Source organism: Cyanistes caeruleus, chromosome 2 (genome assembly GCF_971803275.1).
Source record: "Cyanistes caeruleus chromosome 2, bCyaCae1.hap1.1, whole genome shotgun sequence".
NCBI classification, from domain to species: domain Eukaryota; kingdom Metazoa; phylum Chordata; class Aves; order Passeriformes; family Paridae; genus Cyanistes; species Cyanistes caeruleus.
In genome coordinates, this window is record NC_141702.1 from 5,732,929 (window position 1) to 5,757,284 (window position 24,356).

The 24,356-nt window shown below is 43.4% G+C and overlaps 1 protein-coding gene across 4 annotated transcripts in view; it reads left to right on the plus strand.

Moving 5' to 3' along the window:
* Positions 1–24,356, plus strand: part of RUNX2 (RUNX family transcription factor 2) — a 216,193-nt gene that overhangs the window by 121,614 nt on the left and 70,223 nt on the right. For all 4 annotated transcript variants that reach the window (XM_086875606.1, XM_086875603.1, XM_086875604.1 and 1 more), the window contains one exon: positions 771–932. In XM_086875606.1, the coding sequence (XP_086731732.1) occupies positions 771–932 (162 nt within the window). The remainder of the gene's footprint in view (positions 1–770; positions 933–24,356) is intronic.

Here is a 24,356-nt window from a genome sequence, read left to right on the forward strand (position 1 = left end):
AGACTAATGGCATTTTTTTCTCCTTGGCTAGTATTTGCAGCACTGAAAACACTGTTGTGTGATGTTTGAACTGGATAACAGCTGGCCAGGCATGCCAAGTGCTGACTGTAGAGTCTACCCACCTCTGAAGGAAACAGCCTTAGGTTGTGCCAGGGAAGATTTAGATTGGATTTTATGCAAATTTTCTTCACTGAAAGGTTGCTCAGGCTTTGGAACAGGCTGTCCAGGGAAGTGGTGGAGTCACCATCCCTGAAAGGGTTTAAAAAACCTGTAGCTGTGATGCTTAGGGATGCAGTTTAGCAGTGGACCTGGCAGTGCTGGACTCAGCAGTCTTAGAGGTGTTTTCCAGCTATAATGATCCATGATTCCATGAAGTCCACCTCCTGAGATCAGACCTGTGGCTCATCCATGTTGTCTGCTTCTCTTTCTGATTCCTTGAGGACTGGCAACTCTTGGTATAACATGTTGGAAGAGAGAGACCAGGAGTTTGCATCACAGCTTCTAGATCTTTTAAAACTCTGCTCTCTGGTCTGTTCATTTCCCACAGAAATTGTTCTGGGGAGGGAAAAGCACAGACCAAGAATTGAAAGTGCTGAGTGTTGAGGAGCAAACTGTGTTTCAATACATTCTCACTCCTGGTAGTACTGATGTATGTATATTCAGTAATCCCACTTCTTTCAGTTAGGCTGTTGATACCCTAAAACTCTTCTTCCTTTTAAAAAAAACTTCTCTTTTTTTTTTTTGTTTGTTTGTTTTTATTTTCCCCCTAGACCCCAGGCAGGCGCAGTCATCCCCGCCATGGTCCTATGACCAGTCTTACCCATCCTACTTGAGCCAGATGACTTCACCGTCCATTCACTCCACAACTCCCCTGTCCTCCACTCGAGGCACAGGACTTCCAGCCATTACCGATGTGCCCAGACGCCTCTCAGGTAAAGACTCTGTTTTGCCTAAAACAATTATGCAGAGAGGAACAGGACTGGCAGCAGCTGCCTCTGTGGCCTCAGACAAACCTTGGCAAGGAGAGCAAACCTCAGCAGTGGTACCAGGGTTCCTGCATGGCAGGCAAGATTCTAAATAAGATTCTAAATCTTTTTTTTTTTTTTTTTTTTTTTTTTTTTCCAATGTGGAAGAGCTGCTATGCTGCTCTCTCGAATAACTTTAGGTCCATTTCAGATCAGATTATTTTTAAATTGTGAACCTGATTCTTTGAACAAATTCTCTCTCTTTTTTTTTTTTCTTTTTTTTTTTTTCTTTTTTTTTTTAATTTCCCTTACAAAAAGATGTTTACATGCATGTAATTAGGCCCTGGCACAGGTTGTCCAGAGAAGCTGTGGCTGCCCCATCCCTGGAAGTGTTCAAGGCCAGGTTGGATGGGGCTTGGAGCAACTTGGTCTAGTAGAAGGTGTCCCTGCACATGGCAGGGGGTTGGAACAAGATGATCTTAAGTCCCCTCCAACCCAAACCATTCTGTGATTCTGTGCTTTAAAGTAAATGTTATGCTCTCTATTTTTTGGTGCTCTGCCTTTGTGGTGTGTGTGTTGTTAGGCATCCTGACAGATAGATGCCTTTATTTCTTCAGCAGTTAAGGCTGAGGTTCACTCTCCTGCATTTCAATTCAGTAGCTTAAGAAAGAGTGTTTCCTTAGTTAATATGTACTTAAGACGCCTATCAGAAACAAATTGAGTCACTCAAAGGTAAAGATTGGACAAACTGTGCTTTGGAATGCTGCAGGAGAGAGGAAATACATTTAGGAACATAGACAAGACAGTAGTAAGGAACTGAGACTTTTTTTTTACCAAACAAAATGCACATTTATATATTGCACAATTCACCTCTAATGGTCTCAGTGATAAAACCATCTGTGTAAAGTAATCTGATTGCCCCAAAGTAAGAGAGAGCCTGTCATGGCACACAGTCACCTTGTACCTCTTGCCAAAAATGAGGAACCTTAGGGGAGGGAGGCTCAGTCTTAAAACTCCAACCTTGCAAGTGTGGAAATATTAGCAGTGTATGCCAAAAAAGCATGTGTAATGTAAAGAAAGCCTTTATGATTCATTAATGAAAACCAAAGAATCAGTCTTATTACATCTATTTTTTGCATGTTTGCAAGATATTATTATAATCTTGGATGCTGCTGCCATACACCTGTTTGATTCCCAGCCAGGTGAATTTCTTGCTGTTGTGTTTTCCCCTTCCACCAAGCTCATAGCACTGGAAATGTTGATCACTCCACTGAGCTGAATCCCTGACAAGCTGAACTGCAGCCAGCAGGCATGGAGGATTTGATTAGCGTAGACTCCTTGATTTCTTTCATCTTGGAGGAGGGAAGCTTTGTTTCTCAAACAAACAGCTGCAAACCCCTCTGCAGCCCTAGTGCACTCTGCATTCACAGAGATGCCAGAGATCTCCATGTGGGCCGAGGGCTGGAGGGTTTTGGAGCAGGTTCCTGCGGGCTCTCCATGCAAAGCCCTGACTTGGGTCAAAAAACTCGATCGGCTTGATGCTGAGGAAATGCTTTGTTTGGCCCGAAACAGGATCCCTTTGAGTCAGAGCCTCCTGATGGTCTGTGCTGTCGAATGGGTTATTTTTGCAATTGTGCCTGCGGCAGTACCTGCAGGAGAGGCTCGGCTGGGACCTGGCAGCTGCACGCCGCATGCTTGCCCTGCAGCCCTTGCTTGTCTGTGTGTATTCAGACGTGAGTGCCTGGCATGTGGGCACAGGCAGAGACTAAAAGACCTGGCTGTGTACATTGTGTGGCCGTGGACTGAACTTTCCTGCCGTGCTCTATGGCCAGTTGCCTTTGTGCTTCTTGTCCTTCATCTTTCCAGGGCTCAAGCGATGCCTACGCAATGCCCTGACCTTTTCCCAGTGTGGGGATCTTACTTCTAGTTAGATTCAAGAGTGAAAAAGGGGACTTTGATCTTCCACAAGTGCCAGAGGTTGTGTGCAGTGTTTGCTGACAGAAATAGAAATAGAAATTCAGAATAGAAATGCTCTACTCAGAAGTAGAGAGAGGCATTCCTGGCTGAGGGACCCACTCAGATGCTCAGGATGCAAGAAGGCACATTGCAGCCTCAGCTGCAAACCTGACAGTGGTTCTCAAGGATTTCACTGGGAGTGCCACAGGGAGGGAGGTCAGCATCCAACACCTCCTATATCTAAAGAGAGAGAGAAATGCAAGTTTTAAGTTGCCCTGTACAGCAAGCAGTTAATCCGTCACACTCAAAGAAATGTAAATCTCCACTCAGTTACTTAATGCATATTTAGGAAGGGAACAAAACTTTGAAGAGGGTAGAAAATTACTGCAAAGAAACACTAGAATCCTTAGAAAACTTCAGACGTCCCAAAAGCATGAGGGAGAAATTAGAGTTTTATAAGGCCTTGAATAAAAAAGTCCCTTTCCAATACAGTGGCAGAAACCTGATTATCGAGGCTGTTAAAAGTATACAAGGTCATTTTAATGAATGCCACATTTACTGCCTGTTGCTTAACATCATGCAGGAGGAAAAATGAGTAAAACCTCCCCCTTAGGCCTTGGCTGTCACACCTACAGGCACAGAACTTCCTATCTGCCCTAATTTCACATCACCCAGCCTTTCCACAAGCCTCCATGGCTTTACCTGGACAACTGCTAAAGTTGTTCTCACCCAGATGTTGAAAATATTCCATCCAATAAAACAGGAGTAGCTCCTGGTTTTATTGTCAGTGGAAGCCGTCAACAGCTACTTTTAATCATTTTCTTTGACCAAAAACACACTCATCCTATGGCCAAAGTGGTGGTGTTCTTCCCCGTCTTGGGATGGATACATGAGCCAGCAGTATGCCCAGGTGGCCAAGAAGGCCAAAGGCACCTGGCCTGTATCCAGAGTAGTGTGGCAGCAGGACCAGGACAGCGACCATCCCCTTGTGCTGGGCACTGGTGAGGCCACACCTTGAATCCTGTGCTCAGTTTTGGGACCCTCATAACAAGAAAGGCATTGAGGGGGCTGGAGCATGTCCAGAGAAGGGGATGGAGCTGGGGAAGGGTCTGGAGCACAGCTCTGATGAGGAGCAGCTGAGGGAGGAGCTGGGGAAGTTCAGCCTGAAGAAAAGGAGGCTCAGGAGGGACCTTCTGGCTCTGCACAACTCCCTGACAGGAGGGGACACAGGTGGGAGTTGGGCTCTGCTCCCAGGGAACAAGTGACAGGATGACAGGAAATGGCCTCAAGTTGCATCAGAGGAAGTTAATTGGATATTAGGGAAAAAATCCTCACTGAAATGGTGGTCAGGCATTGGAACAGGCTGCCTGAGGCAGCGGAGGAGTCACCAACCCTGGAAGTGTTCAAAAGACACATGGATGTGGCCCTTAGGGACACAGTTTAATGTTGAACATGGTGCTGCTGCGTTGGACCTGATGGTGTTTTCCAGCATTAATGATTCCATGATTCTTGGTGATGAGGTTTCAGCCCTGGATTAGGCTGAGCATGGGAAGAGGTTTGGGGCTGCAGGACAGGAGGTGGTGGGGCACTGCCAGAGCAGTGCATGCGGTTCCTCATCCCACGGGAGAGGAGAAAAGGGCAGCAGGCTGCAACCCCGAGGAGTTCCTCAGGCAGCTGCTGCAGTGCAGCTGAACTGGTCATGTCAGTGTCTTGGATGATTTCTTTGCACTTCTGGCAGGTTTGCATGCGTGCTGCAGGCACGTGCACATACATGCCCATGGCTGCCAAACTGCAAGTGTTCATCTTCTATTCTCCAAATGGGGGTCAGTGCTTGTCTGCACTGCTCTACTACTGATCAATGATAAATCCCAGGTATTTGGTCAGTATTCAACAGCATGAGCTGAAAAGCAAAGTAAAAAAAAAAAATTATCTGGCATCACTCATGCAACTTTTGAATCAATGATCTTTCTGGTCCAGAAGTTTCACATTCGTATCAAGAACAAATAAAGAAACAAGTTCATGAGGCCATGAAATTGCCTTACCTAAATGTTCCAATCATAAAAAGAGCAGGATTCCCCATATTTTATTAAATGTCTGTCTGTTCAGACTTCCCCAGAAGACAGTGAAAGTTGGTGGCCCAGCAGATTAATATTCTTAATTAAATAATATTGTAGTGGAAGCCATGGGAATATAAGAAAAGGGTCATTTTAGAGAGAGTTTGCCTGAGGGATGTAGTCTTATTGCATGATTCATAGTGAATGCACTCAGTCTTTGTGTCCTATGCATAACCAAAGTGCATGTGGGATGGAGAGCATGGGTGACTATTATGTAATTAATGTATATGATTCATATAAATATACACATCACAGCCATTTTACATAACACTTTGGGTCTGCTCCAGCCTCCCCACATGGAAGGTTCAGAGCAGGGAGTACAGGCTGGGTTGTTCTTGCAGTCAAAAGAAGGCTGCTCCCAGGCAGGTGAAGGAGGGGTGGGTATAGATATCCCCAGGGCAGACATCCATTCCTGAGACACTCACTCTCAACTCCCTTTTGAGTCAGTGGGGACAAACTGGCATTTTCAGGACTTGTCTGGTCTGCAGGTGATCTGTGCTGGTCCCTGGCAGTGCCTGGGAAGAGTCTGTCTGTCTCTGAAGCAAGCCTAGGTGAGTAGTTCAAGTACAGGCACGTATGATCTGATAGTCTGCCTTTGCTGAGGTGATTTAAGAGACAGTTTAACTGTCCCATAAACATATCCATATCACAGCCTCATTACACTCTAGTCCTGGTTTAACCCTACCTCACCCTGACCTCGACCTTCTCCGCTGTTGCAGGGTTTGAGCTCGATTTTAATTTTGCTGAGAATCCCGAGAAGGGGAAGGTGAGGAGACTTTTTCTCCCCCTACACTTTTCCTGGACCTACTCACTGTTCTGGCTAAACATGAGACTCTTGCTTTTTGCTTCATCATTGAAAGCGACTTGCAGGGTCAGGATCTTCAGGTGCTGGAGGACTTGTCCTGCAGGTGTACCACAAACACGTTCAGTGCTGACTGTGGAAGATCCTGTCTGCGTTTGACAGATTCCATATGACAAATGAGAAAATTAAAACTGAATCTAAATAGCAGGATAAATTACCAAGCCTGCCTTTTCCAGGCCTGGGTTGGACCCTTCCTAGATATCTGTCAGTTGGGGATGTGCCACCATGCCCAGATATTGCTGTCCCACTAGCTGGAGTGCCCACAGGGTGCAGGGGGGATTTTGCCATCTCTGTGTTTACTGTGCCATTGAGTAGGGGCATGCTGAGGTAGATGGGGGAGATGTTGGGATCAGACCATAAACAAAAGTCTGCAGACCCATCCCTCTGAACTAAAATGACCAGAAAGTGGTGTCTTCACCAATAAATTACGCAGTGGTAGGGCTGGAGTCTTAAATAGCAGTACTGTTAAGCTGTCAGTGAGGCTGGTTTTGAGTGGGGTTGGCCAGCATGATGGCAAACAGGTCCCAGCTGTGGTTTGGAAATGAGCAGAGTCCCAAACCTGCTCCTGTGGGCAGCTCAGAGTCAGCCACCCCATTATGGAGGCAGGATTTAACATTACATCTGTGGCCAGACCATCCTGACTAGATTTAGAGCCAGAGAATGTGCCCTGACCTTCTTTGCTACTTCATGTATAGCCAAACTTCCCCATTAATTCGTCTTGCTCTGTAGATAAATCACCACAATCTTTTGGGCCATCCTGGACCCTCATCTCAAACTGAAATTTATGAAACCTTCCTATTCTCTTAGCTCAGTGATGGCTGGCAAATATAAATGCAATGCCAGCCATGCCCTAATCAGGGACAGTACTGTTTTTTTACACAATTTAATTTTCATTCTTGTCAGTCTAAAAATCATATAATAAGAAACCACATGGAATGGAAGCAGCTCCAGCTGAAAATCTGGAATTAGTATTTGTATGTCAATGAGGAAGAGGTTGGCTGCAACGGGCTTTTTTATCTTGGGGTCCTGTACTGATTGGCATCTTGGGTTTCTCACCCTGTGAATTACCTTGGATTTTTCTAGTGTCATGTACTCACATGATTTTTGTAACTAGGATTTTTCATTTTGGGGGGAATTTGGTCTTTGAAACAACTTTTAAAAATAAAAGTTGTTTGTCTTCTCCTAAGGAGCTCAGAAAACTTTACAGCAACTAAGTAGAAACTGTGGCTATAGAAGTAGCTATGCTTTCATCCCTTAATTCCTGCTAACTTGATTAAATGTTGTGGGCAAATAAGCACATTTCAGGATCCTCATTTCATAAGGGAAGGCATTAGTGCTGTCTCCAAAATACAGTTCTTTTCTCCTTTATGTGCTGTGGGGAGCAGAGAAACAGTTAATGCCATGGCTATTGCCAGCATGGCTCTGGTGTGAGCAGCCCCTGCAATGAATGAGCAGTTCACGCTTCAGCAATATTGTCTCAGGCTCTTGGCAAACCCAAGAAGCCAGCTCGGTTTCTGGTGCACTCACTACGCTGGGATGTTTTTCTTGGTGACTGTAACAATTTTCAGTCTGTCTTCTTCTTCTTCTTCTTCTTTTTTTATTTTTTTTTAATTAAATGGAAGCTGAAAGACTCAAGGTTGTCTCTGTCTCCATTTCTCCTTGCTAATGTTCAGTGCTTTCCTTGCGAGGTGAAACTGAGTCAAGGCAAAGTAAAGAACTTAGGGGAGCTCAGGTCTTCAGAAACAACCCACTCATTTTGCTGCCTTCCCTAAACCTGTAACTCGCCTTCCTTTTTTTTTTTTTTTTTTTTTCATTATTTTTCAGTGGTTCTATTTATTTTGTTTACCGCAGGTTTTCCATTTTTAGTCTCCTGCCCACTTGGTGCCACCTGGGAATCTCAGCACCTTGGCACTCGTCTGTGGGCTTTCAGTAGCAGCCTTTCCACTGGGCTGAATCTCTCATTGGAGTAATTGTCCACAAGATGCGTTGCATGATCCCTACCTCAAATTTTTCTAGTGTGGGTGGCCTCAAATTAGGCACCTATGCCCATATTTAGGTGGTAAAACAAGTGGGCTGATTTTCAGATGTTCAAATGTTACAATGTGTGTCTTTAAGCCCTTTTCATTTACTTAAAATGGCTGTTGGGAGAGGAAATAAACAGGAAAAGTAAAGGCAGAGGGAAGGAGTTTTATTCCTGAAATAAGGGATTTTAAAAAGTACTGAAAAGAAACAAGTGGAATGTTTTGAAATTGAATAAATTTGTTGCTGATACAGGCAGGAAATAGCACACTCAAATATATGTGGATGTATAGATATATTTTTATCTGAGCTTTTTTTGCAATGTGTTTTATATTTAGGACACATATCAAGATTTGCATCTGTTTCCAGAACTTGCTGCTAACAGTTAGTAATGATGCCAAAACATACTTTAGTTCCAGCTTGAGACCAAATGATATTCAGGGCTTTTTTTATTACTAATTTAGGGTCTGATATTAATTAAGGAAATTTTCCATAAGTGCCAGGCTTTTTCTGAAGAACTCATTAAAATTATATTAACTTAAACCGGAATCACAGTCTGAGCATGTTTTGTAATGATTATTCTTACTGACTCTGCTGGGTTTTGTAAACAGAATGCTAATTGTTAGTGGGGCAACCAGGTCCTCAATTCCAGACTTCCAAGGGGACAGATCCTGAGCCACTACCTAGATGTGTGTTCCCAATAAAGTCAATAAGCCTCTAACAGGAAGGCTGTGGGATCAAGCTCTTTGTTTCATCCTTCTGCAAAGGCGTTTGATGATTTCTCCCCTCCCTTTGTGGAATTGCTATTAATTTTCTACCTAGGATGGAGCCAGCAATGGCAGCTGAGGCAGGACCACATGTGTGCTGATGTGGAGTGGAAATGGATCTTCATGTGTGAAGCTCTCTGGTACTACAGGGTGGCCAGGTCCACTTACTTACCCCTCTCCCCTCATGGGCTCACAAGGAAACTGGGGAGAGACTTGTGACAAGAGCATGGAGTGACAGTGCAAGAGGGGAATAGCTTTAAACTGAAAGATTGATTTAGATCAGACATGAAGAAATGTGAGGATGGCAAAATACTGGCACAGGATGCACAGAGAGGTGGTGGATGATCCATCATTCCAGGCCAGGTTGAATGGAACTCCGAGCAACCTGATCTAGCTGAAGATGCCGCTGCCCATGGCAGGAGGGTCGGACTAGATGACCTTTAAAAGGCCCTTTCCAACCCAAACCATTCTGTGATTCTGTGATGTTGCCCTTAAGTCTTTGTGGCCTTGTGTCTTTGTTGCATTCGGTTTGATTAATTGGCCAATATGAATTTATTAAGTGGTTCCATAAAATGCAGGAGAACTTGGTCCTTCTCAGACTGCAACTGTGTTTGGTAGAAGGTAAGGTAAAGGAGTATCATATGCCCTTCAGGAGCTGAATAGTTTAAATTCTGTAAATTTGACACTAATAAAAATACAATTCAAAAATTGTACAAAAAATATGTATAAAAATACAATTCAAGAGGTAAAAACTGCTGTTGGTAGCAATTGCTTGAGCTTCCTTGGTTTCCAGTAGAATTTCCTCTTATTTCTGGCCATGCAGAATTTGACCACACTGAATTTGGTCAGCAAGGGAGTGTTAGATCCCAGCAGAGCTTCAAAAACACCTTTTTGAAGTGGTTTGGTAATGGTTGTTGGCCCCATTTTACACATGACCAAATCTCCTCCCCTCTTGATGGATGTTTTAGCAGAAAAGAACCTGGTGTCCTGCCAGCTTGGCTGTCAGATTTCAAAGAGCTTTGATACTGGTGATACTGGGCTGATACTGGTGACCAAAAAGGAAGGCAAGAGCCATGCAAGTGGCTCAGGTTTTCTGTGGCTGTACAAAAGCAAACAATGTAGGCAGTGAAGGAGAGGAAGATGGATGAGATAAAATGAGGGAGCACACCTTCGCATGGCTCATGAAGGATGTTATTAAGTGAGAAGGAACTATTTCATATGCATAAAGGGAGTGTATTTGGGGACACTAATCTGGAAATCTCTTAATATTTGCTTTTAGGCTGACTCAAAAGAGAGCAAGGGAAGGGAGCAAAAGGAGATGCCTTCCTGAGCTTGGGACAGTTTTCCCATGTCCACAGGAGCAGTGTGTGGGTGGTGGAGTGGCCCCTCAGGGAGAACTCAACCTTGTACCCACATGGTGCTTGATGGTGCTGCTGTGTCTGACGAGTTTTTTGGAGTGTGAGAATTTTTAGCAATGGTGAAGTTTCATCTATGAGGCATAGGGGAGAATAATTTGACATAAACAAATCTCCACAGATGTATAAATTCATCGATTATTGTACAGTGAAGTCCATGTGAACATCTGCTTTGAACCCAGGTGTAAGATTTCCCCGAATTAGCTCTCATTTGAACTCGAGGGCAACTTTTGAGAAAAAAAGCAAGCCCAAACACTCAGTTGGTCTTCATTTAAAATTTTCCAGAGAAGCAAAACCCACCACAACCTTTGGTTACAGATGCTAACTAATCTTGCTTTGAAATTTGGGTCTTATTACGAGTCTGAATTTGTCTTACTTTAGTCTCCACTCATTTGAACTTGCTTCTACTTTGCTATAACTTTGTCTGCCAGAAAGTAGCACTGGTTTTGATTTCTGAGGTTCTCATGGGTTCCTGTGTTGGTAACAGGTACAGAGAGGTGTGTAGAACAGGAGGTGGTTGTGGTGGATCTCAGGGAGGTGGCAGAAGCCACAGGGAACTGGCTGGAACAGAACAGTCTGACTTGCAAGGAATCTGAAGGGAGCCTGTGAAAAAATATTTTGGTCACTTCAGTTTGCTGTGGGTTCACTATAATCTATCAAATCATGGAAGTTTGCTTTCCTAATAAGCCAGACTCCTACTGTATCTGCTGGAAAGGTGTTATTTTTGGTTGAATTACTAGTGGCACTCTGCCTTTCCAACACACCTGAAAAACGCATCGGGAATTTTTCACAGACTTCGTGGGCTTCTGCAATTCCTTTAGGATTTTTTCTGCCTTAGTATTTTCCCAATTGCAAGGTCCTAACAAAAATGAATTTAATTTCTCATGCACTACCCTAGATGGAGATAAAGGAATAAAACAGTGTGTTCTCTCTTAGTTTTCCTGCACTGTTTAATCTTCCATTTTAAGAAACACAACTATATTCATGGGGGCTTTTCCTCCCAGGTTTAGTTTGCATTTCTACTGTCAAAAGCAAATCTTAGAGCTGAGGCTGGGACCCCACTGGGGAGCAGACACCCAGCCAGAGCAGTCTCTTCATTCTCCACAATCCTAACTATTCCAGAAGCAAATTTGCAAATACACAGTTGAAACTGTGCAAATCTCTTAGGATTACTTGGACCAGGCTATGTTCTCATTGTGTGAAGAAGTTTAGTTTTGTCAAAAGAGATGTCATACACTTAATGTAGGGGTTTTGTGGTGGTTTAAAGGTGCATTTGGAGGAGGAGAGGTGTCAATGTGCTGTGTGCTCAGCCCAGTCTGGGCAGTGTCATCTCCAAATGTCCCAGTCCTTGTTCCTAAGGGTTTCTCTAACCATCCATTTGATCTTTTCTCCTGTGGTAGCCATGAGTGTTAGCTGTAGTATGTTATTTTGTAGTTTGAGAATGCTGGGATAGTTAGCTTCAAGAAGCCTCCTTAGGCTTGTGTGAGAAAGGAGCAACCGCGCTGAGAAAGGGAAGCGCCAGCAGAGAAAACAGCCTGAAGGATTTAAACCAAGGATCAATTCTGAAAGCAAAATGGAGGGGTAGGGCATCTCATGGCAATCTTTCCATCTCTTAACATCACAGATCTCTGGCAGTGAGCAGTGAAAGGTGGTATGCTTGGGTTAGGAGAGATACCCACAAAGCCTCTTTCATTTAGCTGAGATGAAAAGCCCCTACACAAGCTCTAGTGATGCCGTATGTGTGGTTTCCACTCGTTATTTTTAATGTTTAACTGGGCTATCATTGTCTGATCCATAGACATCACTGTTTTTTAATGTACTTTCCTATTAAACAGGTACTGTTTAGAATTGGCAGAATATTATAAAGCCGGCAGATACAGGTATGTCCATCTTGGTTAAGTTTATTAATTAGGCTGCACAATTGGCTTGCTTGGAAAACCAGTTTGAAGCACAGGTACAGGACCAAATCTATGAGGCACACCATTTTTATTGGATAGATATCTGTTAAAACACAGCTTAATTTTGCACTGAAATGATGTTTTGTGTTGTGTTGAAAGATGAGTGTGGGATTGATTTCCACAAACTGGAGATCAGTCCCCTTGTCAAGGCATCAGTTGAGGTTTTGGCTTTGGCTGGAGCATCCAGGTTTGGCTCCTGCAAGCAGTGCAGTTCACTGATCAAAGTAACAGGTTTTTTTGGGAAAAGCTAATGGACCTCTGCTGGGATCACCACTGGCTGCTGAGTGTTTTTATTGTGATGCTGTCTGGAGGTCTCATCCCCCTTGTGCCAAGGTCTATACAGTGAAAGAGGAGGAGAAAAAAAAGGAAATCAGCCTGTTCTCTATGAATTTGACTCTTAGGTACAGTACATCTGGTTATAATATATGCAATGAAATACAAGAGGGAATTGTAACAGGAAGGGAACCAGCGAGGTGGTGGCAGTGGCTGCAGCCTTACTGGATCCATGTAGTAGTGAGTGTAGGTCAGAAGGGAATACAAAAATGAAATTGTAAGGAGGGCACCTCCTTCCAGGCTTCAGAACAAGCAGCAAAGAAAGGACAAAGCTGCTTGTCACAGCCTGTAATGAGAAACAGTCAGGTTAGGCCAAGGGACCATCCAGGACCCATCAGCTTCTCAGCTTGGCCAAAAGTGGTCACTCAGTTCCCCTGGAGTTCAAAATCAGAATATATATATATATATATATATATATGAAGGTTTCTATCTGGACCACTCTATTTAATAGCTAATTGACACAGCTCTCTGAATCTGCTTACCCTTAGGTGGGTAGGAACTACTTCAGAGGAGCTGCTGAATCAGTTTTATTTCCTATAGGTCTGTAGTGTCATAGTCTAATGGGACTGACAGAGACCTTGTGAGATCATATGATCTGTGCTCCTGTGTGGAGAAATAGGATCAAACATCTGCAGATCATTCCTGTTAACTGGGGCCAACTAGTTATGTGTGCTGTTGCCACTGAAAACAAAAATAAAACTACGTCCCAAAGAATGAATCCCAGCCAAAAAATTAATTACAGTTGAAATAGCTAATTTGAGGGCAGTTAAAAGACTAGAGCTGGATAGGGTTTGTCAGCCTTGAAAGTATTGAGACCTCTGTGAAAAAGATAATAAACGTTTAGATACCCTCAAGGGTGCAAATTGCAAGGCCTGGGATCCAGTCTAGGGACTGACCAATGAAAAATAGACCTTCTGCAAAGGTAGCTGGCTGGCCAAATAGGAAGGAAAGCAAGTGTCTCAAAAACACCAGGAGGGCTGCTGACCCGAAATCTCCGCAACATAAGACCAAGATGAAATGGCTCATTGGAAGAGGCATCTCGCAGAAGCTGCTCAGAGGAAGTCCCCGGGAGCTGTGATGTGGATGCTGGCATGGCTGGAGGAGCCACAGAAGAATCCTGGCAATGGGAAAAAGGCACCTTTCTTCCCCCTTTCTTCCCTCTTCCTCTCAAATATCTCTCTCCAAAGGGATCTTTTTGTTTGTTTTTTGTTTTCATTTTGATTCCTGCTAGAAGCCAACCCATGTTGTTTTCTTTTTTATGGGTGAAGAGGAGCGCAGGAAGGATCTAAGCAGTACTGGAGCCAAATTGGGAGCCACTGTATTAGATTCCAAAATTAGATAGGAAGCTGCGTTTAAGGGTAGTCCAAACCCAACCAGTTCCTCCTTTGGCCTGGCCCATGTAGGTGGACCAGACTGGTTTGGAGCTGTATTTTGGACAGGCTGTTTGCCCGTGGAGGAAGCCATTCCAGCCGCAGTGGGGCTGGAGCTGGCGCCTGGTGCTCAGCCGGGCCAGCTCCTGCTCTCACTGGCCTGCGCTGCAGATGCGCTGGAGGTTTGGTTTAAAGCAATTCTGCTGCTGCTTTCTCAAGCAGATGAAGACAGCTGAAGGTGCTAATTCAGGCTGACTTTCTATGCATTTTTTTATCTCAGAAATTGGGACTACATCTGAAAGTTTATTTCAAGTCAAGTTCTCTTTTCTCGTTCTGCCTTCCACTTTTTCTATGTCTTCACCCATTGAAGAGCCTATCTGACCTTTAATCTTTGTAACTTTACAACATTTTCCAGCAAAGGATTTCATAGTATTTTCTAAACTGTGCTATTAACTTTTGTCACTTGGCTAATATGAAGTATTGAGATACACATTGTATAGTGAGCAAAATTTTCACAGGAAAAATCATTTTCCCAAATTCACAAAACAAATCAATAGCAAAAGCTAGAAAGCATTTTCTCTTGTAACAGCTTTAATGGTTAAGTGGGCTTTCTATTTCTATTCCTAATCACTATTGATGACCTGAACTTAAAATCCAATATACCATATCTGAGATAAATCTCTACTGATGGTCTAAAGAACTGCTAGTGGTATAGCCTAAGGGGCTGTACATCAAACAGCCTCGAGCATGTTTATGATGTGAGCTGTTACAGACTCAAGTCTGTTTCTTTTTCTCATCACCACCTTCCTGGGAGGATAAAACCCATATTCAGACTTTACATTATGGAGAAGAAGCATTTATTTAGAGGTGTTCAGAGCTGGGCTGGTTTAAGCTTCAGCTCAGCTGATGAATGGGGATGCTGTGTAGACCATCTTATAATGGGTTGAAACTTTGCTTACAGTAGTTCGCCTTAATTTAGTAGGAAGCCCAGGTTAGGTCTGAAAGGAATGAAAAAAATATACAGAGGGATTTACACAGCTTTTATTAAATGAGATTGAAAGTTGTATGTTGCTAAAGTGAAGATCCGAAGGGATACGGTGCCTCTAGCCCTGCTTTACAGCTATGTTTAGTCGTGTTTGGTGGATTTTTGTGGCATTTTGATATCTAAACAGGCACTGAGTGCCTAAATCCATGCACTGAAACCTCTGTAGGTCTTTACACAGCTCACTATTTTTGACTCTTTGCTATGAGAGCAGCAGCTCCAGCGAAAACAGCCCAGCAGTTGTGTGCAAGGTTTTCCTCCATCTTCCTGAAGCTCATGGTGATGGTGGCAAGTCCTGCTCTGTGGCTAGAGATCCACAGCTCTGCTCCTGCCATGCCAAGGGTTGTGACATCCCCGAGCTGTTCTCACTGTGCCCCATGGCATGGGAGCAGGATTCGGTTTGGTGCTCACCCATGGCTCTCCCCACAGGGCTCCCTCTCACCCTGAGCCTCCTGAAATTTCCTTGGCCACTGAGCCTTGAGTCAAGCTGACGTGTTTGACCATTTTATCACAGGGCCCAATGTTACTACTGTTTGTGTTACTTGGGGGAAATGTGTTCTCACTGGTAAGGGAAAAAACTCTGGCCGTCACTGGGTGAGTTATTTTCCACTGTTTTCACTCCAACAGCATTATTGCGCCTGCTGCTAAAATCCTTAACCTAAGATGGAAATGCCTCTCGGGTATCTCCCCTCTTCTTTCTCCAGTAGCCAGAAGTCCTGTGGGTGAAATGCCCTCATCCCCTCGGAGCGGCTGCTCCTGTGCAGCCCCAGCTCCGAACACAAGCGGCCGCCTGCCGCCTGCTCCGCAGGACGAGCCGCGGCTCTTCACCCTCTGGGGACACGGGACTTCGTGCTGGGGAGAATTAGAAATCAACATCATGGCCCTGCTTGTGGACAGGGACCGAGACTGAAAATGCCCTTTGAAGGGAGAAGTTATTTTGGAGGAGAAGAGTATTGTTTTAATTGTTTAGATGAGGGGGTTTCATGTTTTATGGATGTCTGGGGGCTGGGGAGGTGCTCTTCTTTCTCTGTGTACGATATTGTTCATGGCAAAAAGAAATGGATTATCTACATTTGTGAATTTAAGTTTTTTTGGCCAGAAGTGTAATGATTTGTAGGGTTTGATTTTTCTCTGGGAAAAAAAAAAGAAAACAGCGTTTTGAGAACAAGGCCGAGTAACCAAAATATGTTTGTTTTTGTTTAAATTGCTCAGTAGAGAAATCGTCTCTTGTCTATTGTTAAGAGCGAGGTTTAAATCAAAGGCAAGTTCTACATATTCTAAAATATACAGACAAGTCTTTGAAAGCAAAGCCAAGCCAAACTTTAAAAGAGACCTTCTCCTTGATGCAGAAGTTTTCAGTTAGTTACTGTGCTGGGGCTTGAGTGGAAAGAACCAGCCTGAGAAACAAATGGCAAATCCCCATTTCAGCGGCGGAAGCCAGGAAGAGCATCATATTAATAGCACACGAGACCTTTCCACAGCCGTTCTAGTCCAGGGCTTTTCCAGCAGCAGCGAGGAAAAGCCTCTGCAGTTCGTGGGTATTTTTTTGTGTTCACATTTGGCTGTGGAAGTTTGAAGCGAGCGGCAGAGTGAGGCAGTGGAGGGCCTGATCCTCTCATGTTGGGTGGTCCCTCCTACCGCAAATAACCCTATTGGAAACAGAGGGACTATTTGTGGAGTCATTTGTTTGTCAGGAAAAGTAGGGTTTGTAGGATACGGCCCCAATTAGCAGCCAAATTCCTGGTTATTTTCTCGTGATAAAAAGGCGGGTATCTGTCGCAGAGATGCACGTAGCATCTCTACAGTTCCCATTTGAACTCCTGCCACTTGATCTGTGCTTCTTCCCACTTCCTCAGCCATGCAAGATTATTCCAGCACCACAGTAGCTCAGATGAGCTGGATGCTTCCCTCCTGTCTGGCACTGACGTGGCCTCCAACCCCTTTTTGTGCTCTTGGGGATTATTCCTGCTCTCTGGTACCCATCAGTGAGGGCACATAGCAGCTGCTCTTGAGCTTTGACTCCAAGCACAGCAGGCAGGTGATATCAACTCCCTGCCTGGAAAATTAAATACACCATCCCACAATAAACTCTGCTTTTAGAATGGCTTGGGTACAGCCAACTCCATGCAGGGCCCATCCCCTCCTGAATCTGGCATGTTCCAGGAGATTAATTTAATGGACAGTTTATCACTGAGTTGCAGCTTTTAGAAGGGCAGGAAGTAAAGGTAAGGGAGGAAAATTTGTAAGAGAATGAAAAAAATTGCTCTCACAACTTACCAGACAGTGGGCACCTGCCCAACCCATGCAGGCTGGCACAGGCAGGGCCACAGCTCTACCGACCCCATGTGAGCTTGGCACATGCCAGGAGAGCTTTCTGGGAGCTGCAGGAATGATGATAGCAGTGTCCTTATTTGGGGGAGGAGGAGTGCTCTTTCTAGTTGTATTATTTTGTGACTCCCTGTTTTGGTAGCCATAAGTCATTAGTTAGTTTAAATTTTCTTTTTTTTCCCTCCCCCCCCCCCCCCCCCAAACTGAAATAAGGACTGAAAGGGAAGAATTTTCTTTCTTTTTTTCCCTCTTTATTTTTTTTTTTTTTTGGCTAATCTGAGGCACACTGCCACATCTGAAGCCACTTGGCTTATTATGGATTTCATGGAAACTGATTCCCTGAAAGTGTTTCCATATGTGTGTTCCCAATATATCCCATCCTTTTCTAAATGGGAGTACAAACTCGCACACGAGCTGGAAATGGCTTCAGGATGTGACAGAGAAGTCATATGACTGGAGTGGCACTGTGTGTGGCCCTCTCTGAAAGACACGGTGTCCTGTGTGCTGGCTCCCATCCTACAGTAGATCCAGTTTCAAAGAATATATTCCTTCACGGCTTCTTAAAAACTCTTAATCAAGAACCAGCAAGGAATCCTCTGTCCTCTGGAGAGATGTCCATTATTTGAATGAGATGCGAAAGGAAAATTTGGATTGGGGGGGGGGGGAAAGGAGGGGTTTAAAGGGTGAAATAACAGAGCAATGCCAAGGGCTTCCCCCCCTTCCCTGTCCCTGCAAAACATAGTTCCTTTGTGTCTGCTTGAGGATCAGATGGTATTTGTGAGTTAGTAGCATGCAGTGGAAAAGTACAATTCATGACAACATTGGAAACAAATATTTATACTGGACAGTTAAGGCACATTTTTCTGAAAAGAAGAAAAAAAGAAAAAGAAGGAATAAAGTAGCCTGTGAGCCATGATGTATATTATCTTCCCATTCACTGGATTTACTCAGGATTCCTGTCCCGCTGCTCTCCATCGCCGTGCCTGCTCCGCAGCCCTGTGGTTTCACCCCCTTGCTGTATACATCACTCTGAGGTTACTCTCCAAGAAAAGCCTCAAGTGTTCCTGCTGATGCTTTTCGGCTGGCAAAAAGCTGTGACGGCTGAAATTCAGGCAGGAGAAGTTGGGGAGAAGTGAGCGGAGAGCGCTGTGCTCTCGTGTGCGTGTCTGTGCCATGCGGTGTTGCAGAGCTCCTGGACTTATTTCCAGGAAACTTTATTTACTGTTTGGTTCCAGTGTAGCACGTAGATGGCCTGAGACTTTAAACAAGCAGGGGGCTTTTGATACACTGCCAGTTCCTTTCCACCCAAATCACCCATGACAGCTCCAGACTGGAGTCACTGAGATGAGATAGCAAAGGCTGAGAAGTTCAGAGGCTCCACATCACACCAGCTCAACAGGCATCCACGGGTGGCAGGTCATAACCACCAACCCAGGATCTATTTCTATAATGTGACCATTTGTCCCCCTCCTGTGGTTCTCATTAGGAAGGTTTATAAATCCTGTATAAGTGAGGCAATGTCTATAAATGAGATAGTGATGGCTGAAGCTTCCACAGCTTCATTTCTGCTCCCATCTAGGAGGGGTTGGTTGTTACATTTTTCTACCTATTGATGTTCCCTAAATTTTATATGAGCTATCTCTAGGGGTGCAGAGAGCAGCCACCTGTGTTTGAGTGCATAATGTCAGCCAGCAAGACCCCAGTGCCTTAAGGGGAGCAGATAAACTCAGCAGAAAAGTGCTATTGAGGGAGAAGGACAGGTAATGACAGACCCCAGGCTGAAGAAATGCAAAGAGACTCCAATTTTCCTGTTAAGCAATATAATATCTCCGTTTGAGAAATGCTTTCCTTTATTTGCAGGAGTGGTACTTTAATGGTCTCTACTAACTATGTTATTTATGGGGTGTTTCTCCCAGCAAAGGGCTTAGGTGCAGCGCCTTAAATTCAGTGAAAACATCTATCTGCAAATTAATCCGTGGTATTTTAGGTGCCAAAGACCTGTTACCTAAATACCAGGGGGCACCAGTGTGCAGTTTACTGTGTGAACTGGGGTACTGAGGGACTGTGAGAAGGGTTGCAGTGAGATTCGTTCTTGCCTGCTGCGTGCAAAGCTCTGAAAAGGTTAAAGTATTCCTTCCTCCCTCTGACTTTTGTGAGACTGCTGTGCTTAATAATACTGCAGTTTAAATGGTCCCAACTAGGCCTTGAAGTTAACACCTTGTTGAGGTGAAGAAAAGGAGGAGGGGAGAAGTTCACACCTTTTCTGCAGCTATTGTTTGCCAGGAGACCTTTTTGGGGTGACCTGGGGGGTGGAGGGGCAAGGAATTGAGAAAGAAAATAATGTCAAATGCTTTTTAACTTCTTTTTTCTCCTGACCTAAAGGAAGGGAAAAGAGCATTTAAAAACATATAATTTCCTATGGTAAATGGTTCCAAACATCCAGATGACACATGCTCATCCAAAAAGCAAACCAAAGAGGGAGAAGCCTGGTGCATTATTTCTGTGGTGCTGCGTGGCCCTCCCAGCACGTAGACACTCGCTGCTGGATGTGTGGGAGGAATGTCCCTGAGCTCCAGCACGAAGCTGAGCACCAGTGTAGGTTTGTGGGATCAGGACCTAACAGCTGCAGCAAGGAGTAGATACAGGAGGAGGTGTTTTGGGATCCCTGGGAATTGCAGTCCCAGGCTCCATTCTACAGAGGCATCCAGAGGGAAGGTGGTACAGAGGGAAGGAAGCTTTGGAGAGACAGAGGCTTGCCTGGAAGAATGCAGAAAGATGATGCTGTGTGTGATTTAATAAGCACTTATTAGCAAACACAGGGAACAAGAATTTAACAAAATGAAGAGCAAAATAACACTGTCCCCCTGATACAGAAGGATGCTAGGAGAAAACCCAAAGAGATCCAGAAAATAATCACTCCCCCATTAAAACAAACTACAAAGAATCCTTCAGACTGGCAAAACCAGGAGCTCAGAAATTAGAAAATCTCAGTACTTATATTGCCTGTGCAACTTTAAATCAGCCTCATTCTGCTTATGCATTATATTACAAATTTTAATTACGGGATCACATGATAACTTTTCCCACGGGATTCCTGTCTCATTCAGTGCACAGGATGGACAGTGCTAACTTAATGAGCAGCTCTTCAATATTTTGTTTGCTTCTTGTTCTTTGCATTTCCTCAGGCCTTGCTTATTGCAGGGTGCTGCTCTGAAGATGGAATCCATAATTTCTTGCTTGGCTGTGCTCTAATATTTCTGCCATAGCATTTGTATATAGTTTATTGCAGTGCAATATCCACAAGAAAAAAAGAACCTGCTTTAGAAAGAGAAATGGGACTGACCCTAAGGTCTCGTGTCATTCAGTGCACCCTCTGTGTGCCACCTACAGCAGAATTTGAGTTTCATCTGTATCCCTGTGTTCAGACCTGTGATCCCGTTGGCTTCAGCTGCAGCTGGGAATGTTTAGTGCACGTGCAAAGCAGAAGCCAACATCTTTGCTGCACACAGAAAATGAGGGAAGTGAAAATGGGATTTGGAGACATTTCAACTGAGTCATGTAGGAGCCATGTGGCAGAAACACATAAAATCCAGTTAACTCAGGAAATAATTGGGTCTCTCTCGCCTTGTTCACTTCACCCATTCTGATTTCTTGGAGCAGTGGATCTGGGGAATATATAGACAACAGTCTTCTCTATTCCTCAACTCAGATGCATCTCCAGAGTTGGCCAGCTTGGGCAGGTTAATGAGAAAAGAATAGCATCTTGTGTAGCTGAATATTTTGTCAATAGTGCATTTGGAGAAGTAACTTGAATGCTGGTGTTTCCAAAGTTTGTCACTCTTCACATGGTAACCTTAATAATATCCCTTTGTTTACCTCTGGTTATGTTTATAGTTTCTCAGATTTCTAAAAGAAAGCAAACCCCAAATAACTCCACCTTCCCAAATTTTATTTTGCAATGTTATATGAACACCCACATGGTCTCCTTTTACTCAGGGTCTGCCATCCCAAAGAATGGAGCCATCGATGGACAGATCCTTTATTAGGCTGGCATGGGGACAGGTGGCAATGTCCCTGTGTTTCAGAAATGTTTGCAGAAAAAATGCTAGGATTTGTGACTCCTGGATTTCATTCCAGTCTCTAGACAAGTGTCTTTGTAGGGGCACAGACTCTTCTGCCCATTTTTAGTCAGAGTGCTTATGATTTGTTCATATTTGGCTGGATTTTCGTGGCAACATCTCTCACACAAAAGCCACTCCTATTCCAAAGTTCAAGTCCTTACTTCAAAGCATGGAACTGGTACAGCTTTTCAAAGGAAGGCTCCTCAGAGTTTAAGATTGGTAAAACAATATATTTTTCCCAGCAGAAGAGTTTCAGCTAAAATTTTAAAAACAAATAAATGCATAAATCAAAATTTAGCCTGAGACAGACGCCCAGCATGGACAATTTCAGCCAGAACATTTAAAGTTTGGCAAAGCTGTAAGAGACTGAAATTGTCTCATCATGTGAAGTGTGTGGTGTGTTTCATCCAAGGCGATATTATCAGCTGTAAGTAATCCAGGCTGCACTTATAATTCAGAGACGTAGATGGTGGGGAAGAAAAAAACTATTTTAATAGGTCAATTAGTACAATGTCCCAGCCTGAATTGAACTGTTGAACAAAACCCCACAAAACCTAGTTTCAACTTCAGCAAATGTCTTAACACTGAAGTTCCCCAAAACACAAGGGAATCATTTAGCTACTGGTAAATAAATTTAACTATATGTTGCTGAATTTCCTCAAGACAGACTGTTCAGTGAATACAGCGTTACTCTGGTTTCATGCATTGAAAGATTCTGCATTGACTTGAATTTCCCTATGAAACATATGCAATAAGCCAAGGGGACTTTTGCTTGTTAATGACCTTATAGCAATAAATAACAAAACAAACTGTAATATTTTTAAGTTATAAAAATATCCTGTAGCTCTTTAAAGTAAATGTCACCTGACTGTACCTACAAGGAGTTAATCTGTCCACAGTACATTATGATCTTTAATAACTGGGAACGATTGGCCAAAGTGCTGTAAACCTGAAGAAATTTGTTGCCTGATTTTCTGCAAACCACAAGTGCAGCTTATTAATTGAGACCTGAGGATTAATCGGCACTAGCTGGCATCTGTAAACTGCAAAAGAGAAATGACCTTGGCAAACATGCAGCTGTGAATGGTGGAGCTGCAAAGCTGCAACAGGTAAAATTGGGTTTTAAGCGCGATGCAAAACAATTTGAGCTGGTTGCTGGCAGATGCCCAGGTCTAGGGTTTTTAATGAGGCTTCTGCATCAAAATAAGTGAAACCACATGGAATTTTAATTATTCTTATTCTAAATATGAAACACACTGGAGCAGTATTCTTGAATCTAGGATGTTAGCATATATATTGGCATATTAACATGATCACTTTTCTGTCCTAAACATTTAGCTCTCAGAAAACTGGAGTGCCAGGCTATGTTAGGAAGGAATCAGCCTGGAAAATTTAAAAATTGCTTAACCTGGACTCATTCAGATGTGAAATGTTTTCGTTTTTTTCCAAAAATACACCTTTTTCTAATTTTTTTTGTTATTGTTAAGCCCAGTCAGCTGATGAGACTGTATAGGAGAAGATCACTTGCTGTGCTCTTCGATGTGTCTCTCTTTCTGGGGGCACAAAATAAAGTCTCTTCTCTTTACACAAGTGTTGTTTTGCAATGTGGTGGCTGTGATGTAGGGCGGAGGGTCTATGCTTCACCCTTTTAGTGCAAGCTATCACATGAGTGGGAATTCACAGATGCAAATGATTTACTTGCTCTGATGGAGGAAAAATTAGCCTAAAACTTTAATCCTCCTGGGGAGAGGAATAAATAAATTATTATAATATTATAGTTATTATATTATGAATAATATACTTGCACTGCCATGTTACTATATTGCTGATCCACATCACTTTTTGTGCACAGGCAGATATACAAAGATGGGCACCATACCCAGTAAAACTATTTATCTTCCCAGCCCAGCAAAGAGCTTAACATATATAAATGAATAGGTGCCTGGGGTTTCCAAGTTAGAACCAAAATCGACCTTAACATAAGGAGGTAGCACAGAGAAAGGAGGAGGAGGAGAGTGAAAATGCATCAACAAGATTAAACAGCAGTGAGGGTGGCAGGAAGCTGAGGTTTAGAGCTGACTTTTTAGTAAGTTTCCCTTAGAAATGAGACTTTAGAACTGAGAACTTTTTCTGATCTTTAAGAATATCTTTAGGTAATGGTGATACAATAAAGCTGGGGGCAAATCACAGCCCTGTGCAGGGACTTATGGAGATAGCAAAAGGCACTTTGGCAAAAGGGGAATTGGAGAAATGAGTGTGCAGGAGCTGTGCAGGCACAGCCATGAGTGAGATAAGAGAGGGTTATGGTTGTTTGCCCTTTGGGTAAATACGACTGTGCTTTACAAGCAACAATAAAAACAAACAAGTGTGGATTTACTAGGGTACATAAGGGGGTCTGCAGCCCCACATTTGAAATGCCTACGTGTGGTGTGCACATTCCCAGTCATTCCACACAGACATATCTTGGCAGCAGCCATGCAGAGAATGTTTGGATCTAGCTCTGAAAGGGAGATTGCCATTTAATGTGTAAAACTGTATGGAGACCTTTGTATTAAGGAAAAATATAAAGTATTGGTTGCAAAGAAACCAAAAATGCCAATGTTCTTCTATACCCTTAGACCAGTTCCACCTTTGATTGTAAAAGTCTTATTTAGCTTCTATCAGGGTAAACTAAGAGCAACTCTGTTCATGCTGGGAGAGTTGCAATTACAATAAATAAAAAAAAAAAATAAAAAAAAAATAAAAAGAGAGAGAATAAGCAGTAGCAGATTGAAACTCAGTATTTTGAGCAGCTGGGGAAATTATGTTCTAACCTTATATTTCCAGATACGTATCAGACTTGTTCACAATATAAAGGATAGTGTTCCAAAATTACAGCTTTGAATCTGGGTGGTATTGCCTCTGGCTATTGTTTGCAGTTGGGAATGAAAGAAGTTGCATCAAGTAGTAGTGTTTGCTGTAAAGGTACAAGTTATATTACATTCCAGGGCGCTGTGGTTGGAGGGATTGATGATGGAGACAAACCCATTCACCCATAGGTCACTGATTCAGTCCAAGATAAAGATAATAGTAACCATATTGTCATCAAAGTTTAGAATGGGCTTTT